This window comes from Idiotropiscis lumnitzeri, chromosome 19 (genome assembly GCF_059441095.1).
Source record: "Idiotropiscis lumnitzeri isolate Australia: NSW breed Sydney's pygmy pipehorse chromosome 19, RoL_Ilum_1.0, whole genome shotgun sequence".
Lineage (NCBI taxonomy): Eukaryota > Metazoa > Chordata > Actinopteri > Syngnathiformes > Syngnathidae > Idiotropiscis > Idiotropiscis lumnitzeri.
In genome coordinates this window covers 12278323-12297797 of record NC_142409.1, presented here as the reverse complement: position 1 = coordinate 12297797, position 19475 = coordinate 12278323, and the positions used below count along the sequence as shown (strand labels likewise).

At 51.3% G+C, this 19475-nt stretch overlaps 1 protein-coding gene across 2 annotated transcripts; it reads left to right on the top strand.

Annotated features, from left to right (window-relative positions):
• Nucleotides 1-428: 428 nt before the first annotated feature.
• LOC148318638 (disco-interacting protein 2 homolog C-like) lies at nt 429-19456 on the top strand. 2 transcript variants are annotated; one of them, XM_088282485.1, is made up of 38 exons: nt 429-707; nt 5213-5284; nt 5791-5895; nt 6230-6355; nt 6418-6693; nt 6886-7008; nt 7090-7236; nt 7467-7586; nt 7965-8162; nt 8238-8329; nt 8499-8609; nt 9182-9305; nt 9435-9544; nt 9657-9759; nt 10014-10078; nt 10485-10578; nt 10656-10775; nt 10866-10980; nt 11086-11225; nt 11327-11463; nt 11586-11794; nt 11927-12041; nt 12132-12333; nt 12510-12610; nt 12676-12756; nt 12871-12994; nt 13062-13183; nt 13279-13390; nt 13773-13882; nt 13996-14126; nt 14444-14612; nt 14692-14862; nt 14974-15035; nt 15108-15165; nt 15685-15759; nt 15854-16028; nt 16157-16280; nt 16468-19456. In XM_088282485.1, the coding sequence occupies exons 1-38, from the start codon at nt 629-631 to the stop codon at nt 16718-16720; spliced, it is 4851 nt and encodes a 1616-aa protein (XP_088138611.1). In that variant the 5' UTR covers nt 429-628; the 3' UTR covers nt 16721-19456. The 2 variants fall into 2 exon arrangements, with proteins under 2 accessions (XP_088138611.1, XP_088138612.1); XM_088282486.1 differs by having other exon boundaries at nt 591-707; nt 6439-6693.
• Nucleotides 19457-19475: the final 19 nt, after the last annotated feature.

Here is a 19475-nt window from a genome sequence, read left to right as displayed (position 1 = left end):
ACGATTTAAAATACTGCTCCCCGGTGTCCCCACAACATATCTGGCGTGATTTGGTCAAACTATTTCAAGGATCAAGCAAAATTCTCTTATTTTAGAGGTAAGTAAATTGCTTAAACACACATAAAATTTTGTGGCAACTGGGAATGTTAAAAATTTAATAAGGCGCTGCTTAGTTTTAAATGTTCCAGAACCAGTTGTCAGTCCTCATGGAGACTAACTAAAATCCACGTCACGCTGTTGACTAGGTGTGGTTGCCTGCAGCGCCGCCTGCCGATGAAGAGCCGCGCCGCATCTCCTCCTCCAGTGCCTCGTCGTCGTCACGTGACCCTATTGGCAAGCCAAGCAAAGCGGCAGCAACGCTCGGCGAGCCTCCTCGTCCTCATCCTCATCCTCCCCATCCCCACCGCGAGGAGCACGACCAGCCCAGCCCAGCTCAGCTCAGCCACTCCGCCGCGACGGACTTGAGCCATTCGAGGTCGGCGGACGCCATGGCGGACCCCCGCTAAGAGGCGAGACTTTGGAGCCCCCTTTCTTTGTTCTCCTCGCAGTCGTCGCGCGCGCCTTTCGCCGAGGAAGAAGCGACGAAGAGGAGGAGGCTGAAGGTGTTTTCGCCGCGTTACGAGGCGGAATGGCGGACCGAGAGGCGTCGCCGATCCCGTTGGAGATCCGAGCCCGCCTGGCGGAGCTGGAGCTGGAGCTGTCAGAGGGTAAGACCACCCCCAACCAACCCCACCCTCATCCAAAGCCCCGGTGTTCTCTTATCTCATCGCCATCCGCACCGACACTAACGGAATTTAATTGTTAGCACCCCCCTTCCTCCTCCTCCTCCTCCTCCCTACTCCTCTTCCTCCTGCCCCTCCTCCACCGCCCGCCCGCTCCTCCCATCCAGATGTTTGTCAGCCAGGCACCGGCCCGGGCAGCTTCGTGCAGCCGGCCGACGGCGAGCCTGAGCCGGGGGAGGCCGAGAGCGAGCCTCGGTCCGCTTTGGTTCTTTGTTTGGTCCCCGGGTGTGAGGACAACATATCCCTCACCCGCAACCCCCCTCCCGTTTTGACCTTGAGATGTTGACAACGCCATGCGAGGCTACCTGTGCACGTGCGTGTGCGCGTTTGAGCGGGAGCGCGCCCGTCGATGGCATTGCGATGCAGCAGATTGGCGCCGATATGTGGGCCTTCTGACGTCCGACATTTGATGCTGGCGAGGCCTCCTCCTCCGAGGAGGATGCTCGGGAAGATTTTTCAACCTCACCCCCCCCTTCTTCCCCTTGCTCCCCCTTTTCCTGCCACACGCACACAGTGGGCCTGCATGCATGTGGAGCTCAGTCACAGCTGCTCGAACACATAGCAAGCATCTCACATTAGAACATTTGTGCCTTATATAATGGAAGCGGCATCTTTTATTCATACGGGCTTACACGGCCTAGAATCACACTGGAGATGATCTGCCACACACTTGCAGTGTGCACATCTGACTGTGTGTGCGTGTTGCGGTAAAAATTACCCAGTCTACAACCAGTTTGTATTTAGTTCCAGCTATGGACGTCACAATCACATTTCTTTGCACCCTGGTCAGTGGACTTAAGTGATTGTGAGAATCCGTTGAGTCCAATACCTCGACAATGCACTAAGTGGAGCACAACTTTGGTTGTTACAAAATAATTGACTTGTATTTGAAGGCCGGTCGTTTGGGTGTCCCACATTTACTCACCTGTAGTTCTTTGAACCCCCTGAGTGAGCAGCATGGCCATCATGTTCACTCCGGTGGTCTGTGCGGCTGGGCAGACTTGGAACTCTATTTTTTAGACTGTTAGATCCGATGTTCTCATTTTGCGGTCAAATGCAGACCGAAAGACCTGCGGGTTGGAGGGCTGCGCCGCTGTGGGAGTGGTCAGACCAAGGAGTCTCATTTTCATTCCCAACATGGCTGATTGCAGAACACTCGTCGCTTGCTGCGACGAATCTCACCTCTTGGTCTTAGAGAGACTCGTCCTGTTTAGGAAAGCAACATTTGAAAACATCATAATCGCTGGCTTGCTAAGTGCAGTCGGGTACGTCTCCTTTTCTAGCCCGTGAGATAACTTTGTGAGCTCTTGGCTGGAGATGTCCAACGCATCCTCAAGTAAGTACCCAAGGCTGAGGCACATGTAGAAAAATCTCACATCACGCTACCAACCCAAAAATGTCACCAAAAATATGTGCAGTCTTTACCTTGTGGCTTTAAGGAGCTTTATTTAGTCAAAAGTAGTCCTTTGCCGCCATCTTATTGCATCCTGGTGTCACAAAACTACTTCAAAATGAGTTAAGGAGCTTTATTTCTTCATCTTGTGGCAATATGAGCCTTTCTGTGGTGACGTCATGTATTTAATTTGCAATATTTGCATCTGCTGTGGAATCTGGACCTGTTGACTTGAAGACAAAGCTGATCGACGTGAGCCACATTAGGACTTGGTGTGTTGCACGAAGGGCAACAGGTGCTTGCGTAATTGTATCTTCCGAGCATTGCGGAGGTTCTTTGTGTCAATTTATGTCGTTGGCAAAGATGGTTGAACATTATTTGTCTGAAATGAAAAATAATTTCTGGGCCAATTAAGTGAGATGGGATAATTTCCAGCAGCACAGCGGTTGCTTTAATGAGCACACCTCCGTGCTGTGTTTGATTTGCTCACCTGAAATCAGTTTGAGTAACTCGAGTGTGGAGCTGCACTTCACATCCGAGTTGTTGCAGCTGTGCGTGTGTGTGTGTGTGTGTGTGTGCGTGTGTTGGAGAGACTGTGGAGCTTTTTTCTGCTGCAGAAGTCACCATCTTTGTCACGGTGTTGGTGAATAATCGATGAAAAGTTCAATGTTGGTCATGCGCTCGACATAGATCGATGAACGTGAGTGAATGCAAACAAAAGCGGCCAGTTTTGTGTAGGACTTTTTTTTTTTTTTTTAAAGTTTCCACCTAGCGATGATTCTTCCACCGTTTTGGTCTGCAAATTTCCGCTGACTGAAAATGAGATGAAGTCACTTTTCTGCAAGTTTGCGCCACTTACTGAATGTCTGTGCTGGAAACATTATCATTGATTTTCCATCGTGTTTATCCACATTTGGGTCACGGATGTTGAAATGAGATCGAAAGCACACCCAGGATTGGTCGCCAGTAGACATTAGATTGTGACGTATGATAACCATGAGCAAAAATTTCGCAGTATCACAGTGTTAAGATGACCGCGCTAAAATGACCTTATTGGGTAAATCAAAACTCGATTTTTTTTTTGGACTGCCATCAGCATTTTTTCTTTTTTTTAACAAAATATAAAATAATTGGCACAGCCAAACTGTGAAGTATGTCAAGTTTCAATAAATAACATTCTTCTTCTGTTTTAATTGTTCTTAGGAAGTCACAATGTCCCATCACTGGTGACCTGTTTTGAGCACACAAAATGTAATCATTTGGATTTTAGACAACGACATCATGTCACAATTGGAGGCAGCATCTGACAGGGAGGCGGGATTATGCTACGTGCTAACGCGCTACATGCTACGGGCCATGTTTTATTTTCATCTCCTCAAGTACCGTGCTGCTATTTTTACACATCTTGACGTCTTGACCCATTGAGTCACCGGCGAGGCCTACTTTGTCTTTTTGCTGATGCTTGTCTAGCTTTGTGTGTGCGTGTGTGGGCCAATCAGCTCGCGGCCGCTCTGCAGACCACACGGGTCCCTCCATGTGAGTGTGACAGCCCAAGGTCCCACTGCATGACGCATGCTTGTGTGCGTGTGTGTATTTTGTTACCATGGAGCCTCCACGTGTGTGTGTGTGATGAGAAAAAGGAGATGAAATAATTCTGGATGTCAACAGTCGTTAGTCGGAAACAAAGAGAAACAAGATGGCGGATGAGGATGCCGCATCCGTCCTGGCTTCTTTTTTCACTTTGTTTTCCTAATTGTGGCCTCACATTGACGAGCGACCCGTGCGTTGTTTGGCTACATGTCCTGTTGTTGTGTGGCGACCAGTCCACGGTGTACTCAGCCAAAGTCAGCTGGGCGACATTCCGGCTGACTTGCATCCCTAACAAGGAAAAACTGTGACAAATTAGATGGATGATTTGTCTTATCAAGAAGAAAAACTCCCGTGTCGTTGATGGCCTCTCAGCTGCCTGCCAGACCGCAATGAGGGAGCGGCGGGCCCCGGTTCACGCACACACACGCACGCACGCACACACACACACCCACACGCCTAACGGGTCTGATTAGCCCACTTCTCACATCTGACGCTCCACATCCAAGATGGCCGTCTGGGCTGCGGCCTTCTCCTGGAGAAGCGTTGCTAGGCAACTCCCTCCCTGTTCCACTGCGCTGTCGGTGGAAGATGGCTTCTCCCTGTGGACCCGCTTGCGGTGTGTGTGTGTGTGTGTGTGTGTGTTTGCAAAAACGAAGGCTGTTGTTGAAGCTGATCGGAGGCGCACGCGTGAGACGTGCGCAGACGTCGACGCGTTTTCATCGGCTGCTTCGCCAAATCCGATCTCGGCTTTCCTTTGATTGACACGATGTGCAATCACACGTGATGACGGATGCTCGGTGGCGTCTGATTGGTCCGCTGCAGTCCTCCTCCTTTTCTCCTTTTCACCATCCCCTTTCTCAACCTACTTTCATCCTCCTTGTTCCTTTGCTTCCTTCCTCTTCTCCTCCTCCTTCTTCATGCTCTTCCTCTTCTGCTCCTCCTCCTCCTCTTATTTCCTCCACTTCCTGTTCTCCCCCTCCTTTTTCTCATCCTTATGAACTTCCTCCTCCTTGTCCTTTTCATCCTCCCAGTACGACCTTTAACCCCCCCCCCATCCCTCCATCTCTTCCGCATCCTCCTCCTCTTGCTCCTGCGTAGTTATTAGCAGCACCTCCGAGGTTTTGGGTTGTTGTGGAGTCTACGGATCAATAATCAGTCAAGCGGTGCGTTTAATGGAGTACAAGCGGAGGAATTATCTGTATTAGTGCTACTAGTTGCACCCGCGGGCTCGCTGAGTGACGGGACCACGTTGCCACGGCAACTTGCGGCAGGGCCCCACGTCCCTCCGATCGTCACCGGTTTGGTTCTTAGCCTGCCAAGTCCGACACATTTGAGAAGCGCCGTTTTGGCTCGTCCATCCATTGTCATCATCGCATTTTCATTTTTTCACCTTTGAATCCGGTGCCTGTCACTGATTGGCCGAGGCGCTTTGTGTGTGTGTTTGCAGGCGACATCACTCAGAAGGGTTATGAGAAGAAGAGGTCCAAGCTGATCCGAGCGTTTGTTCCACACGCTGGAGGTAATTTAGCCACCTTGGAACCCCCTCACATAGCTAAAGTAGAAAAAAATAAAAAATAAAAATAAAGGCAAGTCGCCCCATCGATTCGCAATCACGACAAAATCCGACGGCGCTTTATTTCGCCGCCGCCGTTAGCTGACGTAGGCTAACGCTCCGTGGAGCTCAGCTTGGGCCTGCTCTCCTGCACGTGCGCGCTCACGTGCACGGCAGGTTCTGTTGTTGATGCAAACAGCCAATCACCTTTCATTTGATTGATCACTTTTTTCGTTTGGGGTGCTCATGTTTTTAAGTTGAGATTTTATTGACCACTTATTTCATTTGATCAATCCAGAAAAAAATGATTTTTTTTCTGATTAAATCATCTTCACGTTTTCCGTTTTATGTTCTGCTGTCGTAAAATTGTTTTGTTTGTGCGCGTGACTGAACGTGTGTGTGCAAATATGAATGTGTCTTTGAACATGTGTGTGTGTGTGTGTGTGTGTGTGTTTGCATGCTGCTCTCTGCAGGGATGGAAGGTCCAATGTCTCACCGGGTCCCTTTGGGGCCGCCCTCTGCCGCCCGCTTCCACCGCCGGCGAACATCGGGCACCAGAGACGAACGCTACCGCTCAGGTAAAGAACCTTGCAAAGTGACTACACTCCAAAAAGTTGGAAATTCATTTTTTCTGCTCTTGGAACCCCTTGACTGCTGACAGGGCAGATCTTGGCCCATTTGTCAGAATCCTTGATTCCTTACCGCATGTCACTTTGATCATCACCACGTAACCACAATGGGGAAGCGGCAGTCAAACAGCCCAAAATCCAGACGTCTGTTTAAACAAAAAAAAAAAAAAAAAAGCCTTAAAATCGAGAATTAAACATTTCTCGAGGTAGTGGTTCCAATTTCACAGATGAACATTTTCACAATTAACATCACGTGACATACTGACGCTTTTTTCTGTCTCAGACGTCCACTCAGAAGCTGTCCAGGCCATGCTGGCGCGCCACGTGGAGAGGAAGGTGGCGGTACCCATGCCGTCCAAACGGCGCTCCCTGGTGGTGCAGACCTCCATGGACGCGTACACGCCGCCAGGTGAGCGCACGCCGCACGGCGCCGCCGCACACACGCAACGACACGTGACTGACCCTCACTAGGCCTGTCGCCCTTGTGCTCAGACTCCTCGTCGGGCTCGGAGGAGGAGGCGGGCCCCTGCGACGACATGTCGGGCATGGAGCACTGGATGGGCCGGCCGTCCCAGCTTGGCCCCGCCCACCTGGGCTCCACCTCCTCCTCGTCCTCGTCCACGCAAAGCGGCGGCAGCGGCAACGCCGGGCGGCTGGCCGACTCGCTGGCGCACGCGCACATCTCGCACCTGGCCCATTTGGGGCACACGCACCTGCAGCAGAGCCACCTGGCGCCCTCGCACCACGGTAACACAATCGCACGCTTTCCGAACTTTACACATTTTAGCAGAATCTTGAAACCTGAATTGGAAACATACAAATAATTACAGCACAAGTGGCGAAAATATTTTCTCTCTATTTGTTTAAAAAAAACAAAAAAACAAGTGAAATGTGATTTTTAAAAGCACGTGATTGACGCATTTGCGTTGGCACTGGCAGGTATCGGCCACCTGTCCCTGAAAAGGAAAGGAGCGCTGAGCGTCGCTGAGAACGGAGGATCTTTGCGGCGGTCCTGCGAGTTTGGTTCCGACATGCTGTGGCCGCCGCCGCTGGAGTCTGACGGTACGCCTGCGCTTGCGGCATAAAATCACCTCCACGTCCACCTGACGACTAAACGCGGCTTCCCTCTCCTGCCGCCTCCAGAAAACCACTCGGGCCCGCCGGACGTGACGGGCTACTCGTCGGACTCGCCGCACTCCCACACGGAGCGCCATCCCATGTCCAACATGGGCACCATCGCCCGCAACACTCAGAAGTACGGCAACGCTGAGCGCATGGAGACCGGAGACGGTAAGATAAACAAATAGCGTTTTTTTTGTCGTTCAATTTTTTTCAGCAAACGGCATCACCCTTTCAATGTGATCTGAAAGCGCACGAGTAGCTCTGATTTGTGCTTGTACCGCAACCAAATCGTCCGCAGCCTGCGTAGAAAGTCGTCAAAGCCGCGCGGTGGCAGGTTGACGAGAGGCCCGCCGTGTGACATGGTGCCTCTCATCACCTTTTTTGTTTTCGCTTGGCAGGCGTTCCAGTCAGCAGTCGCGTGTCGGCCAAGATCCAGCAACTTGTCAACACGCTCAAGCAACCTCGACGGCCGCCGCTCCGAGAGTTCTTCGTCGATGACTTTGACGAACTTCTGGAAGGTTAGAAGTCACGAATCCCAAATAGGTGCCGTGCAGTGTCGCCAAAATGATGCTGATATGAGTTGAGATTTTTATGGCACGCTTCAAGGAACTCCTGAGGGTAATTCAAATGAAATCAATATGTCCACTTGACCCTTTTTCGCCGGTCAGCGGGCGACTGACCCTCCGGCTGTGATCTCGGTACCCTTTCAGCCTCGACCCACCTGCCTTATTCATTAAAATTGTCGTTCCCCGACCCCGTTTAAAATTTGTCACCCCCCCCACCCCAAAAATGTGCCGGACCGTTCCGCCCCCCGGGACGGACTGCCCAGCTCTGTCCCTCCATTTGTGGTTCTTCTTAATGCTAGAAAAATACAAATAGTGCCTCCTCGTGTCCAGTTCAACAGCCGGACCCCAATCAGCCTCGTCCCGAGGGGGCGGAGATGATGCCGGTGCGAGGCGACGCCCTCGGAGTGGTCACCAACTGGCCGCCTTCGCTGGAGGCCGCCCTCCAACGCTGGGGTACCATTTCCCCGAAAGCCCCCTGCCTCACCAGCCTGGACACGGCGGGCAAGCCCCTCTACGTCCTCACCTACGGTAGGTGGGCGGGCATGTGTCGTAAACCCCCCCCACCCTCGCGCCAATATTTGAAGCCTCATCATGTGCGTGCAGGCAAGCTGTGGTCGCGGAGCATCAAGCTGGCCTACAACATCCTCCACAAGTTGGGCAGCAAGCAGGAGCCCATGGTGCGGCCCGGAGACAGGGTGAGTGGCGCGCCTCATTTCTTTGGACACGTACTCACGGTACAAATTTCAACACGCCTGTTTGGAAAATAGACGGCTTTTTGAATTGAACACAAAAAAAGCACCAGTGAGCTGCATCTGTTGAACGTCACACACTCGTATTGCATTTTTGACGTGCTCTCACCTACAGGTGGCGCTGGTGTTCCCCAACAACGACCCGGTGGCCTTTGTGGTGGCCTTCTACGGCTGCCTGCTGGCCGAGGTGGTCCCGGTTCCCATCGAGGTGCCCCTCAGCCGCAAGGTATGCCTTCCGGCTGATAACAAAGCTGCGTTTGGCAGCCTTTATTGCGCAACGCCACGCGTCAACGTGACAACATTTTCACGGCACAACACCGATCGAATATCTATTTGGCGTACTTCTCGTGGCCGTTGAGCGGCTCAGCTCCAAGCAGGGGAACATTTAGTCATAAAGCACCACAGGCTGAAAAGCCTCTTAGAAAGCTCCTCCCACTGCAGGCCTGCGTCGCCGTGGTTACGGCCTACCGACAGCCTCTTCCCACTTGCGCGAAGTCACACGTGTGCCACAGATGGACACATGGCTGGCGATGACGCAGCATTTAATCAACGAGATGCACTCTGGCCTCCGATCGGAGTGGCACCTTGTTCTTTTGCGGCTCTGAGAACGCACGTGTCACTCCAAATGCGTCGGCGGCGCGTGCCAGCGAGCACCTTCGGTACAATGGCGATGGGCCATTATTTGATTGCATTGATCCATTCTAGTTTATTGCGATGGGTGATTAGTTTTTTTTTCCTCGTTTATAACGCATGCCCTGCTGAAGCGTCGTTGCCGTTCTTCTTGTGTGTCCTCCACAGGATGCGGGAAGTCAGCAGATTGGATTCCTGCTGGGAAGCTGCGGCGTCACCGTGGCGCTCACCAGCGACGCGTGCCATAAGGGGCTGCCCAAGAGCGCCACGGGGGAGATTCCCCAGTTCAAAGGTCTTAATTTTGTACTTAAGTGCATTTGACCGCAGTGTCAAATCACAACTTCTACTTTGAACAGAAAATTATTTATTTCTTATTTCTGATGTCTTGGAAAATGCCGCCTTCTTTTCTGTGCGTGCGCAGGCTGGCCCAAACTTCTGTGGTTCGTCACAGAGTCCAAGCATCTGTCCAAGCCGCCCAGAGACTGGTTCCCTCACATCAAGGATGCAAACAACGACACGGCTTACATTGAGGTAGGGCGCTGGATTCCGAAATGGGTCTGGAACATCCCCGGCGATCATTTGGGTTCACTGTCAACTGTTTGATGTGCGTGTGCGCTCACAAATGTGGTGGCGCCTTTTTCAGTACAAAACGTGCAAAGACGGCAGCGTGCTGGGCGTGACGGTGACCAGGATCGCTCTGCTCACACACTGCCAGGCTCTCACGCAGTCCTGCTGCTACACTGAGGGTGAGACGCATGCGCATATGACGACTCGCAAAATGTTAAGAGTGATCAGCTTTTGGGTGGAATTTGGACATGAAGGTTTAAAAGTTTCAAAAAGGACACATATACTTCACCTCTAAAGGTTCCAGTGCAATTTAGGTCCAGGAATGTCACCCAAAAGCAAAATATCCCAAATATTTTGTGAGTGGCGGACATGCGCACAGAGCGCCCCCTGTTGGCTGCAAAGCAACTTTGTGAACATGTCTCTCCTCGCACAGCCGAGACCATCGTCAACGTTTTGGACTTCAAGAAGGATGTGGGCTTGTGGCACGGCATTCTGACGGTAAGAACTATGAAAAAAAAAAACCAGATTTATCCGTCATCCAGCCATCAGCCTTTTTTGTTGTCATGAAATTTTAGCGAGAAAGTCAAAATGTTTCTTTTCACCAAACGCTCACTTTCTCCACTTTTTCTTTTTGGGTTGTTGAAATCAACCCATGTTCTACTGCTGACTTTTTTTTTCCAGTCGACCTTTGAAGTCGTTTCTGTGCTTATGTTTTTGTCACAGAGCGCAATATTCACTCAAATCTTGCATTTTTTTTTCCACATTGAAAACGGCTGACAGTGGATGAGTTGCATCGACCACGTTTAATGTTCTTTTGGTTTCATGAGTAAATTCGTCCGCTAGTAAATCAAGATTATGGCTCTCCTCTTGTGACGACACATTGCTGATGTGCGTGTGTGTGCAGAGCGTGATGAACATGATGCACGTGATCAGCGTGCCCTACTCGCTGATGAAGGTCAACCCGCTTTCATGGATCCAGAAAGTGTGCCAGTACAAAGGTGAGCTTGAGAACGTACGTTGCACTTCGTCGAACTTCACCTGTCGGTCAAATTAATGAATCGTGTGTGTGTTGCAGCCAAAGTGTCCTGTGTGAAGTCCAGAGACATGCACTGGGCTCTGGTGGCCCACAAGGACCAGAAGGACATCAACCTGAGTTCCCTCCGAATGCTTCTCGTGGCCGACGGATCCAACCCTTGTAAGAAAAGAAAAAGTCAACCTCGAAAAGTGGACAAGAACGCGGTCGTTTGAGTCGATTCCCTCGGCACGTTCCTCTTGTTGCTCCCAGGGTCCATCTCGTCGTGCGACGCCTTCCTCAACGTCTTTCAGACCAAAGGCCTGCGAGCCGAGGTCATCTGTCCCTGCGCCAGCTCGCCCGAGGCTCTGACGGTCGCCATCAGGAGGTACGCGCACATGCGGGCCATCTTGCCGTGTCCGCTATGAACACGCAGAAGCTGCTTCTTCAAACTCTTTCTTACTTTGTCACGCGTGTGCGTGCGTGTTTTCAGGCCGGTGGAGGACAGCAGTCAGCCACCAGGTCGCGGCGTGCTGTCCATGCAGGGTCTCAGCTACGGGGTGGTCCGCGTGGACACGGAGGAGCGCCTGTCCGTCCTCACCGTGCAGGACGTCGGCACGGTGGCGCCTGGAGGTGCGTTTGGTTTTCATCATTTTGGCATACTTGCAATAATAATGAATCGTCAGCGTTGGGAACGACACGTGTTGTGACTCGGGTGCGCATTGCTCATCCAGGCTTGGTGTGCGTGGTGAAGCCCGAAGGCGTCCCTCAGCTCTGTCAGACGGACGAGATCGGCGAGCTGTGCGTGTGCGCCATCGCCACCGGCACTTCCTACTATGGCCTCACCGGCATGACCAAGAACACCTTCGAGGTCAGCTCCTCCCTTCTAATTGTTGTTGCGATGCATCTTAAAGTGAAGGAAATGCGATTACAAAGGAGGAGGTTTCGGAAAAGGTCTCCAGAAAGACCACTTGCTGACGTCTTCGCCTGCAGGTGTACCCGGTGAGCGGCGGCGGCGGGCTGGTGAGCGAGTACGCCTTCGTGCGGACCGGCCTGCTGGGCTTCATCGGACCCGGAGGCCTCGTCTTCATCACGGGCAAGATGGACGGCCTCATCATGGTCAGCGGGCGTCGGCACAACGCCGACGACATCGTGGCCACGGCGCTGGCGGTGGAGCCCATGAAGTTCGTCTACAGGGGACGGTGAGCGGCAAGAAATGGAATGACGCACTCACGAAGGACGTTTAATGAGATGAACTCGTCGCTGGTGGGCCAGCACGGCGAGAAAAGAAAGGTGGCGTAAGCGTTGACGCGGTTGCGCTGCTGCCGTTGCAGGATAGCCGTGTTCTCTGTGACCGTCCTGAGGGACGAGAGGATCGTGGTGGTGGCCGAGCAGCGGCCGGACTCCACGGAGGAGGACAGCTTCCAGTGGATGAGTCGCGTCCTGCAGGTTGAAGGCCGCACATCGCAATGACTTCTCACGTGAGCTGGAAATTCTCACGCGTGCTCCATATTGACGCGGATCCGTTTGCCTTGCCAGGCCATCGACAGCATCCACGGCGTGGGCGTGTTCTGCCTGGCGCTGGTTCCGGCCAACACGCTGCCCAAGACGCCGCTGGGCGGCATCCACCTGTCCGAGATCAAGCAGCTGTACCTGGAGGGGGGGCTGCACCCGTGCAACGTGCTCATGTGCCCTCACACCTGCGTCACCAACCTGCCCAAACCACGACAGAAGCAGCCAGGTGCGTCGTTTGAATTTTATTTGGAGTAGTTTTAGGATTAGTTTCGTTTAGTTTTTTTATTTCCTTTTGCTCCATGTACAACACTTTATATACACCGGCGGTTGTTTTCAAATGCTTCATAAATGTAGCGGAGTTGAGTTTGTCTGCCTCCTTGATTGTGCGTTCGTGTGCTGCAGAGATTGGCCCCGCCTCCGTGATGGTGGGCAATCTGGTGTCGGGCAAGCGGATCGCTCAGGCCAGCGGGAGAGATCTGGGACAGACAGACGACAACGACCAGGTGAGACGAATCATCTCAATTCAAAACTTCTGTTCCACGCTCTTAACTCTCTTCTTTTTGCGTAGTTCCTGTTCCTGTCGGAGGTTTTGCAGTGGCGAGCGCAAACCACACCCGACCACGTTCTCTACACTCTGCTCAGTTCCCGGGTAAGGACGCCACTCCAGGATGCAGCTCGAAGCGTTTGTTCAACTCCCTAAAAGTCACAAAAGAAACTCTTGACTGCATCTTCTGAACGCTGCACTTCTCGCCGCCTCCTCCAGGGGGCAGTCTCCAGCTCCCTCACCTGCCTGCAGCTCCACAAGCGGGCGGAGCGAGTGGCGGCCCTGCTGATGGAGCGAGGCGGCCTGCAGGAAGGAGACCACGTGGCTCTGGTCTACCCACCAGGTAGGACTCGCTCCACTGAGCTGGTCTGGAACACTGAAGTCCCGCTGACCGCACGCGCGCCCCGCAGGTATCGACCTCATCGCCGCCTTCTACGGCTCGCTGTACGCCGGCTGCGTCCCCATCACGGTGCGACCGCCCCACCCGCAGAACATCTCCACCACGCTGCCCACCGTCAAGATGATCGTGGAGGTCGGACTTTTCAATCTTCAATTTGTTCATTTTTATTGAATCTCCTCACCCGCTTTTTTTTTTTTGGTTCTGAGCCGTCTCGTCCTCTGCTGCAGGTCAGCCACTCGGCCTGCGTGATGACCACGGCCGTCATCTGCAAGCTGCTCCGCTCCAAAGAGGCCACGGCCACCGTCGACATCAGGAACTGGCCGCCCGTCCTCGACACCGGTAACACACGCACAAAAATACCCAAATTATTTTTAGGTATTTGTACATTCTCGAGTATTATTTTCATGTTTTTAGTTGTACTTTTAGTTTAAAAACAGATGACGTGTATGCGACCCTTTACTTCAACGCCAGTCCTCGAGGTTTTCGATGTTTCCCTCCTCCAACGCACCTGATTCAAATGACCGGCTCGATGCTGATCATTTGAATCGTTCGCGTTGAAGGATCGAAACATCTAAAACGTGCAGGACGGTGGCTCTCGAGGACACCTGAGCTTTACTTTGCCAAATTAGGCTTTCGCAACATCCGAGCATGTCGGCACGCTCAAATGAGTCGGTGATGAAACAGCTCAGCACACAGTCCTCGCTTTGTGTTTGTGCTGCAGATGACCTGCCAAAGAAGAAGCCTCCGGCATTGTATAAGCCCAGCAACCCGGACGGTTTGGCCTATTTGGACTTCAGCGTGTCCACCACCGGCATGCTGGCGGGCGTTCAGGTCAGCTCAACACCACGCAGCCCTGCAGGGGTCTCCATTGTCCCCCTTCATGCTGACTTCCAACATCGCCATCATTTGTGCCTCCGTCTATGACCCCCCCCCCTCCCTCACAGATGTCCCACAATGCCGTGGGAGCCTTCTGCCGCTCGGTGAAGCTGCAGTGCGAGTTGTACCCGTCCAGAGAGGTGGCCATCTGCCTCGACCCGTACTGCGGGCTCGGCTTCGTGCTCTGGTGTCTGTGCAGGTTGGGCCTTTCTTTTGAAGCTCGCTTATTTTGTCGCGTGGCTCAAGTCCGGTTTGCCCAACAATCCTGGACTTGAGAATCGTAACCTCCGTGGAAAAATGTGCGGGTGTGCTTTTCTTTGAAACTGCCTGCGAGTGAAATCTAAACTTGGCCCGCCGACAGACATGAATCAGCCTTTCGCTAATAGATGTGCTCGTCGCCTAATGAGGATGACGCTGTAATTATTATAAAATATGAGCGTGAGACAAGTACATGTCGCCTTCTCTCCGCTAATAGAACTGATTCATGTTCCTTTTTACTGCACGCAACTATTCCAGTGTCTACTCGGGCCACCAGTCCATCCTGATCCCGCCAGTGGAGCTGGAGTCCAACCCGGCGCTGTGGCTTCTGGCCGTCAGCCAACTGCGGGTGCGAGACACCTTCTGCTCCTACAGCGTCATGGAGCTCTGCACCAAAGGTCTCGGCCTGCAGACGGAAACCCTCAAGGTGGGTTCTCGTCTCGTCACGTCACGTCTCGCCGCAGCTCGGACCTCCAACGTCACGTGCCGGTTTTTGCTTCGTGCAGGCCCGCGGTCTGGACCTGTCCCGGGTGCGGGCGTGCGTGGTGGTGGCCGAGGAAAGGCCCAGGATGTCCCTCACGCTGTCCTTCTCCAAACTCTTCAAAGATCTCGGCCTGCACCCGCGTTCGGTCAGCACGGCCTTCGGCTGCAGGGTCAACTTGGCCATCTGCTTGCAGGTAAACACGTTTTTTTTTTAATCCTCATTAGGATAAGTGCTTCTGTGCCTTCTCAATTTATTTCAACGACGGAACAAAAGTTGACTGGTCGTCGTACCGTAACTGTTGCAGGGCACGTCAGGACCGGACCCCACCACGGTCTACGTGGACATGAGGGCGCTGCGCCATGACAGGTCAGATGTCCAAGTGTCTCGTCTCGGGTCTCGAGGCGTGCTGGCATCAACGTGCGTGTGCGTGTGTTTTAGGGTGCGTCTGGTGGAGAGAGGTTCTCCTCACAGTCTGCCTCTGATGGAGTCTGGAAAGGTGAGCACACGCGCAAACGCTTTTTGCTAGTCAGTCGACTGGATTGATCCAAAAAAAAAGTTGTCAGCCAATTGAGGACATTTTGAAGGAAATATCCCGAGAAAACGATGGCATCCATTTTTCCCTGCAAAAGTTAAATGTCAAAAGACTATTTGCGGTGTGGACCGCGAGTCCTCCCACAGTCGAGTGACTCAAGTCCGTCTGTGATCAGCAAGCTCCTCGCCCACCCGCTCGTCTGCACATCCGGGCTGCCGACGTGTTTCCTCTTCTCCAACACAGGAGGAAAGATTCTTGGAAAAAGCCTCGCGAGCCATTTAGAACGCATTTTTTTTTCTTCTTGGGCGGCGGCGACGAAAGAACATCAAACAAAATATGTTCATCTTTGTCTTTCATCATTTCAATTTCAAGAATTGAAAAAGGAGGCCCTGCCACCTTTTTCCCCAGAATAGGTTTGGTTTAATGATTGTGACAGTAACCATGGCAACACCACATCCCTCTCTCTGACGTGTGTTGTTTTAGATCCTGCCGGGAGTTCGCATCATCATCGCCAACCCCGAGACCAAAGGCCCTCTGGGAGACTCGCACTTGGGAGAGGTGCGCTTATCAGACGCGTCGCGATCGGACATCGCGATCGGACATCGCGATCGGTTGGCGGAGCTGACCTCGCTTCTTGTTGTTGTCGCGTCAGATTTGGGTGCACAGCGCTCACAACGGCAGCGGCTACTACAGCGGCTACGGCGAGGAGGTCCTGCAGTCGGACCACTTCAACTCCAGGCTGAGCTTCGGCGACACGCAGACCGTTTGGGCCCGGACGGGCTACCTGGGCTTCCTCCGCCGCACCGAGCTCACCGATGCCAACGGAGGTTAGCTTTTAACGTCTCAATTCATCCAAATGAGCTTCTTGTTTGGAGGGAAACTCAAACGTGCACTCAAGGTTTTCCTGGGTCCTTTGAGGGGCGGGATTTATGTGTCCGCTGTGTGTTTGTGGCAGAGAGACACGATGCTTTGTTTGTGGTGGGCGCCTTGGAGGAGGCCATGGAGCTGCGAGGCATGCGCTACCATCCCATCGACATCGAGACGTCCGTTATCCGCGCGCACAAGAGTATCATGGAGTGGTACGTTGCCGCTTGTTACGCAGGCTTCACTGTATACCATAAAAACGCATAAAAGGAGATCTCCTGCAATATTCTGCCGCTGCGAACCTCAAGAACGTACAAGCTGTGGTTCACCGTGTATGTCTACCGTACGTGTTGCGCAACATTGCAGCTCAGCTTATCTAAAGAACGGGTGTTTGTTCCTCAGCGCCGTTTTCCCGTGGACCAACCTGCTGGTGGTGGTGGTGGAGCTGGAGGGCTCGGAGCAGGAGGCGCTGGACCTGGTTCCCATGGTGACCAAGGCGGTCCTGGAAGAGCACTACTTAATCGTGGGCGTGGTGGTGGTGACCGACATCGGTGTCATCCCCATCAACTCGCGCGGCGAGAAGCAGCGCATGCACCTGCGTGACGGCTTCCTGCAGGACCAGCTGGACCCCATCTACGTGGCTTACAACATGTAGCGTGCATGTGTGTGTGCGTGTGTGTGTGGGGGTGTGTGCGCGCGTGCGTGCATGTGTGTCTGTGTGTCTTTTCTTCTTCGTTGGTTGACCGAGGGCGCTACCGACGTTGTACTCGTGACCTGGGAAGCTTCGTGGGAACAGAGGGAAAACCAGTGAGGAGCTTCTTGTAAAAATATAAATATTGTACATTGACATAACAATCTATATGGAGAGGAAGTGAAAAGACCAAGAGGTGTCTAGTAGCCCCAATATGCAGCCCTCTCCCTTGCCCTGCAGATCCCGCGTGTGTGTGTGTGTGTGTGTGTGCGTGCGTGACTGGGACATTTGGTGTCGCTTCAGTGAGAATTTTAACTGATTTCGGCTGTCATCGATTACCGTTGCAAAATTGCGCTCATTTTCAAAATTGGAAGCTTTCTGTGGGAATAAACCAGAAATTTTAGCAAGTTAGAGGATTTTTTTTATTAAGAAAATATTGCATAATAGTAAGCATCTTTTGATTTGACACTTTTTAGGTCGAGTCATGCCTTAAGGTGTGAGTATTATGTGGTGGCATTAAACTCAATTCACCTCCTAGTGAGGAAAAATTAAAAAAAAAAAAGAGCCAATTCAGTTGAATACAACAATACTCACAGTCATATATTCTTTATCCTCTGCAAAAAATGACCAATATTACAGCAGTAAGTAGAAGTGCTATTCTTCTTCGTTTGTGTCTGCATGTCGTATACTGCCTCCCAGTGGCCAACGCAGCACATTGAATTGGATTGCGGCCTTAAAATCACGACGCCCAAACTCTCTGGAATTGTTTTACAGCGTCTTTTTATAACGTGGAATATGCTATTTTTCCTTTTTAATTTTTTTCCTGGAGGGTTGTGGAGGCTAAAACGATTAGCTACTGTAATGCCCTTGCATGTGGGAAAGGAGAGCTCTTTATTTTGCATGGGTGTCTGCTTTAAAAAAAAAAAAAACACACACACACACACATTGATGGTTGAACATTATATCTTTTTATTTCAGTCCCATGGAAAGCTTCCAATTTTGAATGTTTCCACAATTGCAATGGAAATTTTCCAGAAATATTTGCACCCCGTTCCAACCCGAGTCATGAGTCGTTCGTGTGGAGTCAAAACAAAGTTGTGTGCTTGTAGTCGCAGCACGTGGACGTGTGTGCGCGGCCGCCGTGACATCCGTGCAAAAGCGGCCACGTTGGCTCGTCGCTGAGGGTCAGAAGGAGAAAATCATGTGGCGGACATTTACGTCTGGTTTTGTACGCCGTGTTGCTTACATCAGGGGTTCTCAAACTGTGGACCGTGGACCCCTGGGGGGTACATAAGGCGTATACTGCCTGCAAAATCATTTAATAATAAATTACAATGACCTTTTTTAGCACTCTTATCTTGAAAAAAAAGATTGGCTGTTTTGTGGCGAGGCTGAAGCAATAAAAGTAGTTCTTTGGCGCCTTCTTTTGTCAGTATGGAGCCAAGGAACTATGTTAAATGCATTGAGGAACTTCATTTGGGCAAAAGTAGTGCTTTGTTGCCATCTTGTGGCATCGTGGTGTTGAGGAACTATCTCAAAGTAACTCTCTTTATATATCCGCCACTATAGTGCAAAAGAATGATGTTGAAGTGAGTTGAGGAGCTTTATTTAGACAAACAAGAAATAATTTCAATGGCATTTAAGGGTACACATGGTTGTTTGTTTAATTGGAAAAATGATTCCCCTTTTAAGAGGTCCTTGGGACCAAATAGTTTGAGAAGCCCTGCTATATATATGGAGAAACTGTTAGCGCTAAGCTAATACTGTAGCAATAGGAGCCGCAAAGTTGTACGTGCGACCTTTTTTAACAAGGTGACGCCTGTCAATGCTTTGGCAGCCTTCACTTTATTTTCTCTGCGACCTCAACAACAAAACCTAGGTTGCCCTCGCTTCCTTTGCCAGCTGAAAAAAAGAGCTTTGCTTTATTTTCCCCATCGAAAACAGTTGATATAGTTGGCATGATTTTAAAAAAGTGATGTTTCAAATGTCCTCCTGCATCACAGAAAAAGACGCACGTTTAGTCCTCATTTAGACTAACATGTTGGAGTCAAATTCTCCTTACCACCTTGAAATCATTTTGACCAAGACGAGAATCTTTAGTAAAGTCGTGTGTTTGCGTGTTTTGCTACAAAACACTTTTGCTGTGTCTTATGTGCACTAACTCAGATGTTTTATTCAAAGTCTAGAACGGATGCAGAAGATTAAAGATGACTATTTATTACAACTAAAAACTTGAATATTGTCAGTCCATCCCAAAAAGGTGGAGGTGTTGGTGTTGGCTAGCTTTGCGCTGTTAGCGTAGTTAGCAGTATGCCGCGGACTGTGACGCAGATTATGTAGAATATTTTCAATATGTGTATTTAAGTCTTTTATTTCACCACCAAAAGAAAGGCAGAGGGTAAAAAAAAAGACTTTATGCATATCAGCTAGTTTAGTGATGCTAGCAGTTTAGCGGCCGTGCCAAATTAGCCGCTGTGTGTGTTCAAGCGCGACAAAGGACGTCCCATCAGGTGTGTATGCGTGTGTGTGTACCTGCGTGTGTATTGTATGTAAATAGTGTTGATTTTGTACGGTACAAACGTGTGTGACTTGTTTTGTACACATGACTTCAAAAGATGAAATGACACTTTTATAAGAGTCTTCTATTGGCTCACGTCACACTATACAAGTGCAATAAAGTGCTTTGATTGGCTAAAGAGACTCTGCCTTCAAGTTGTAC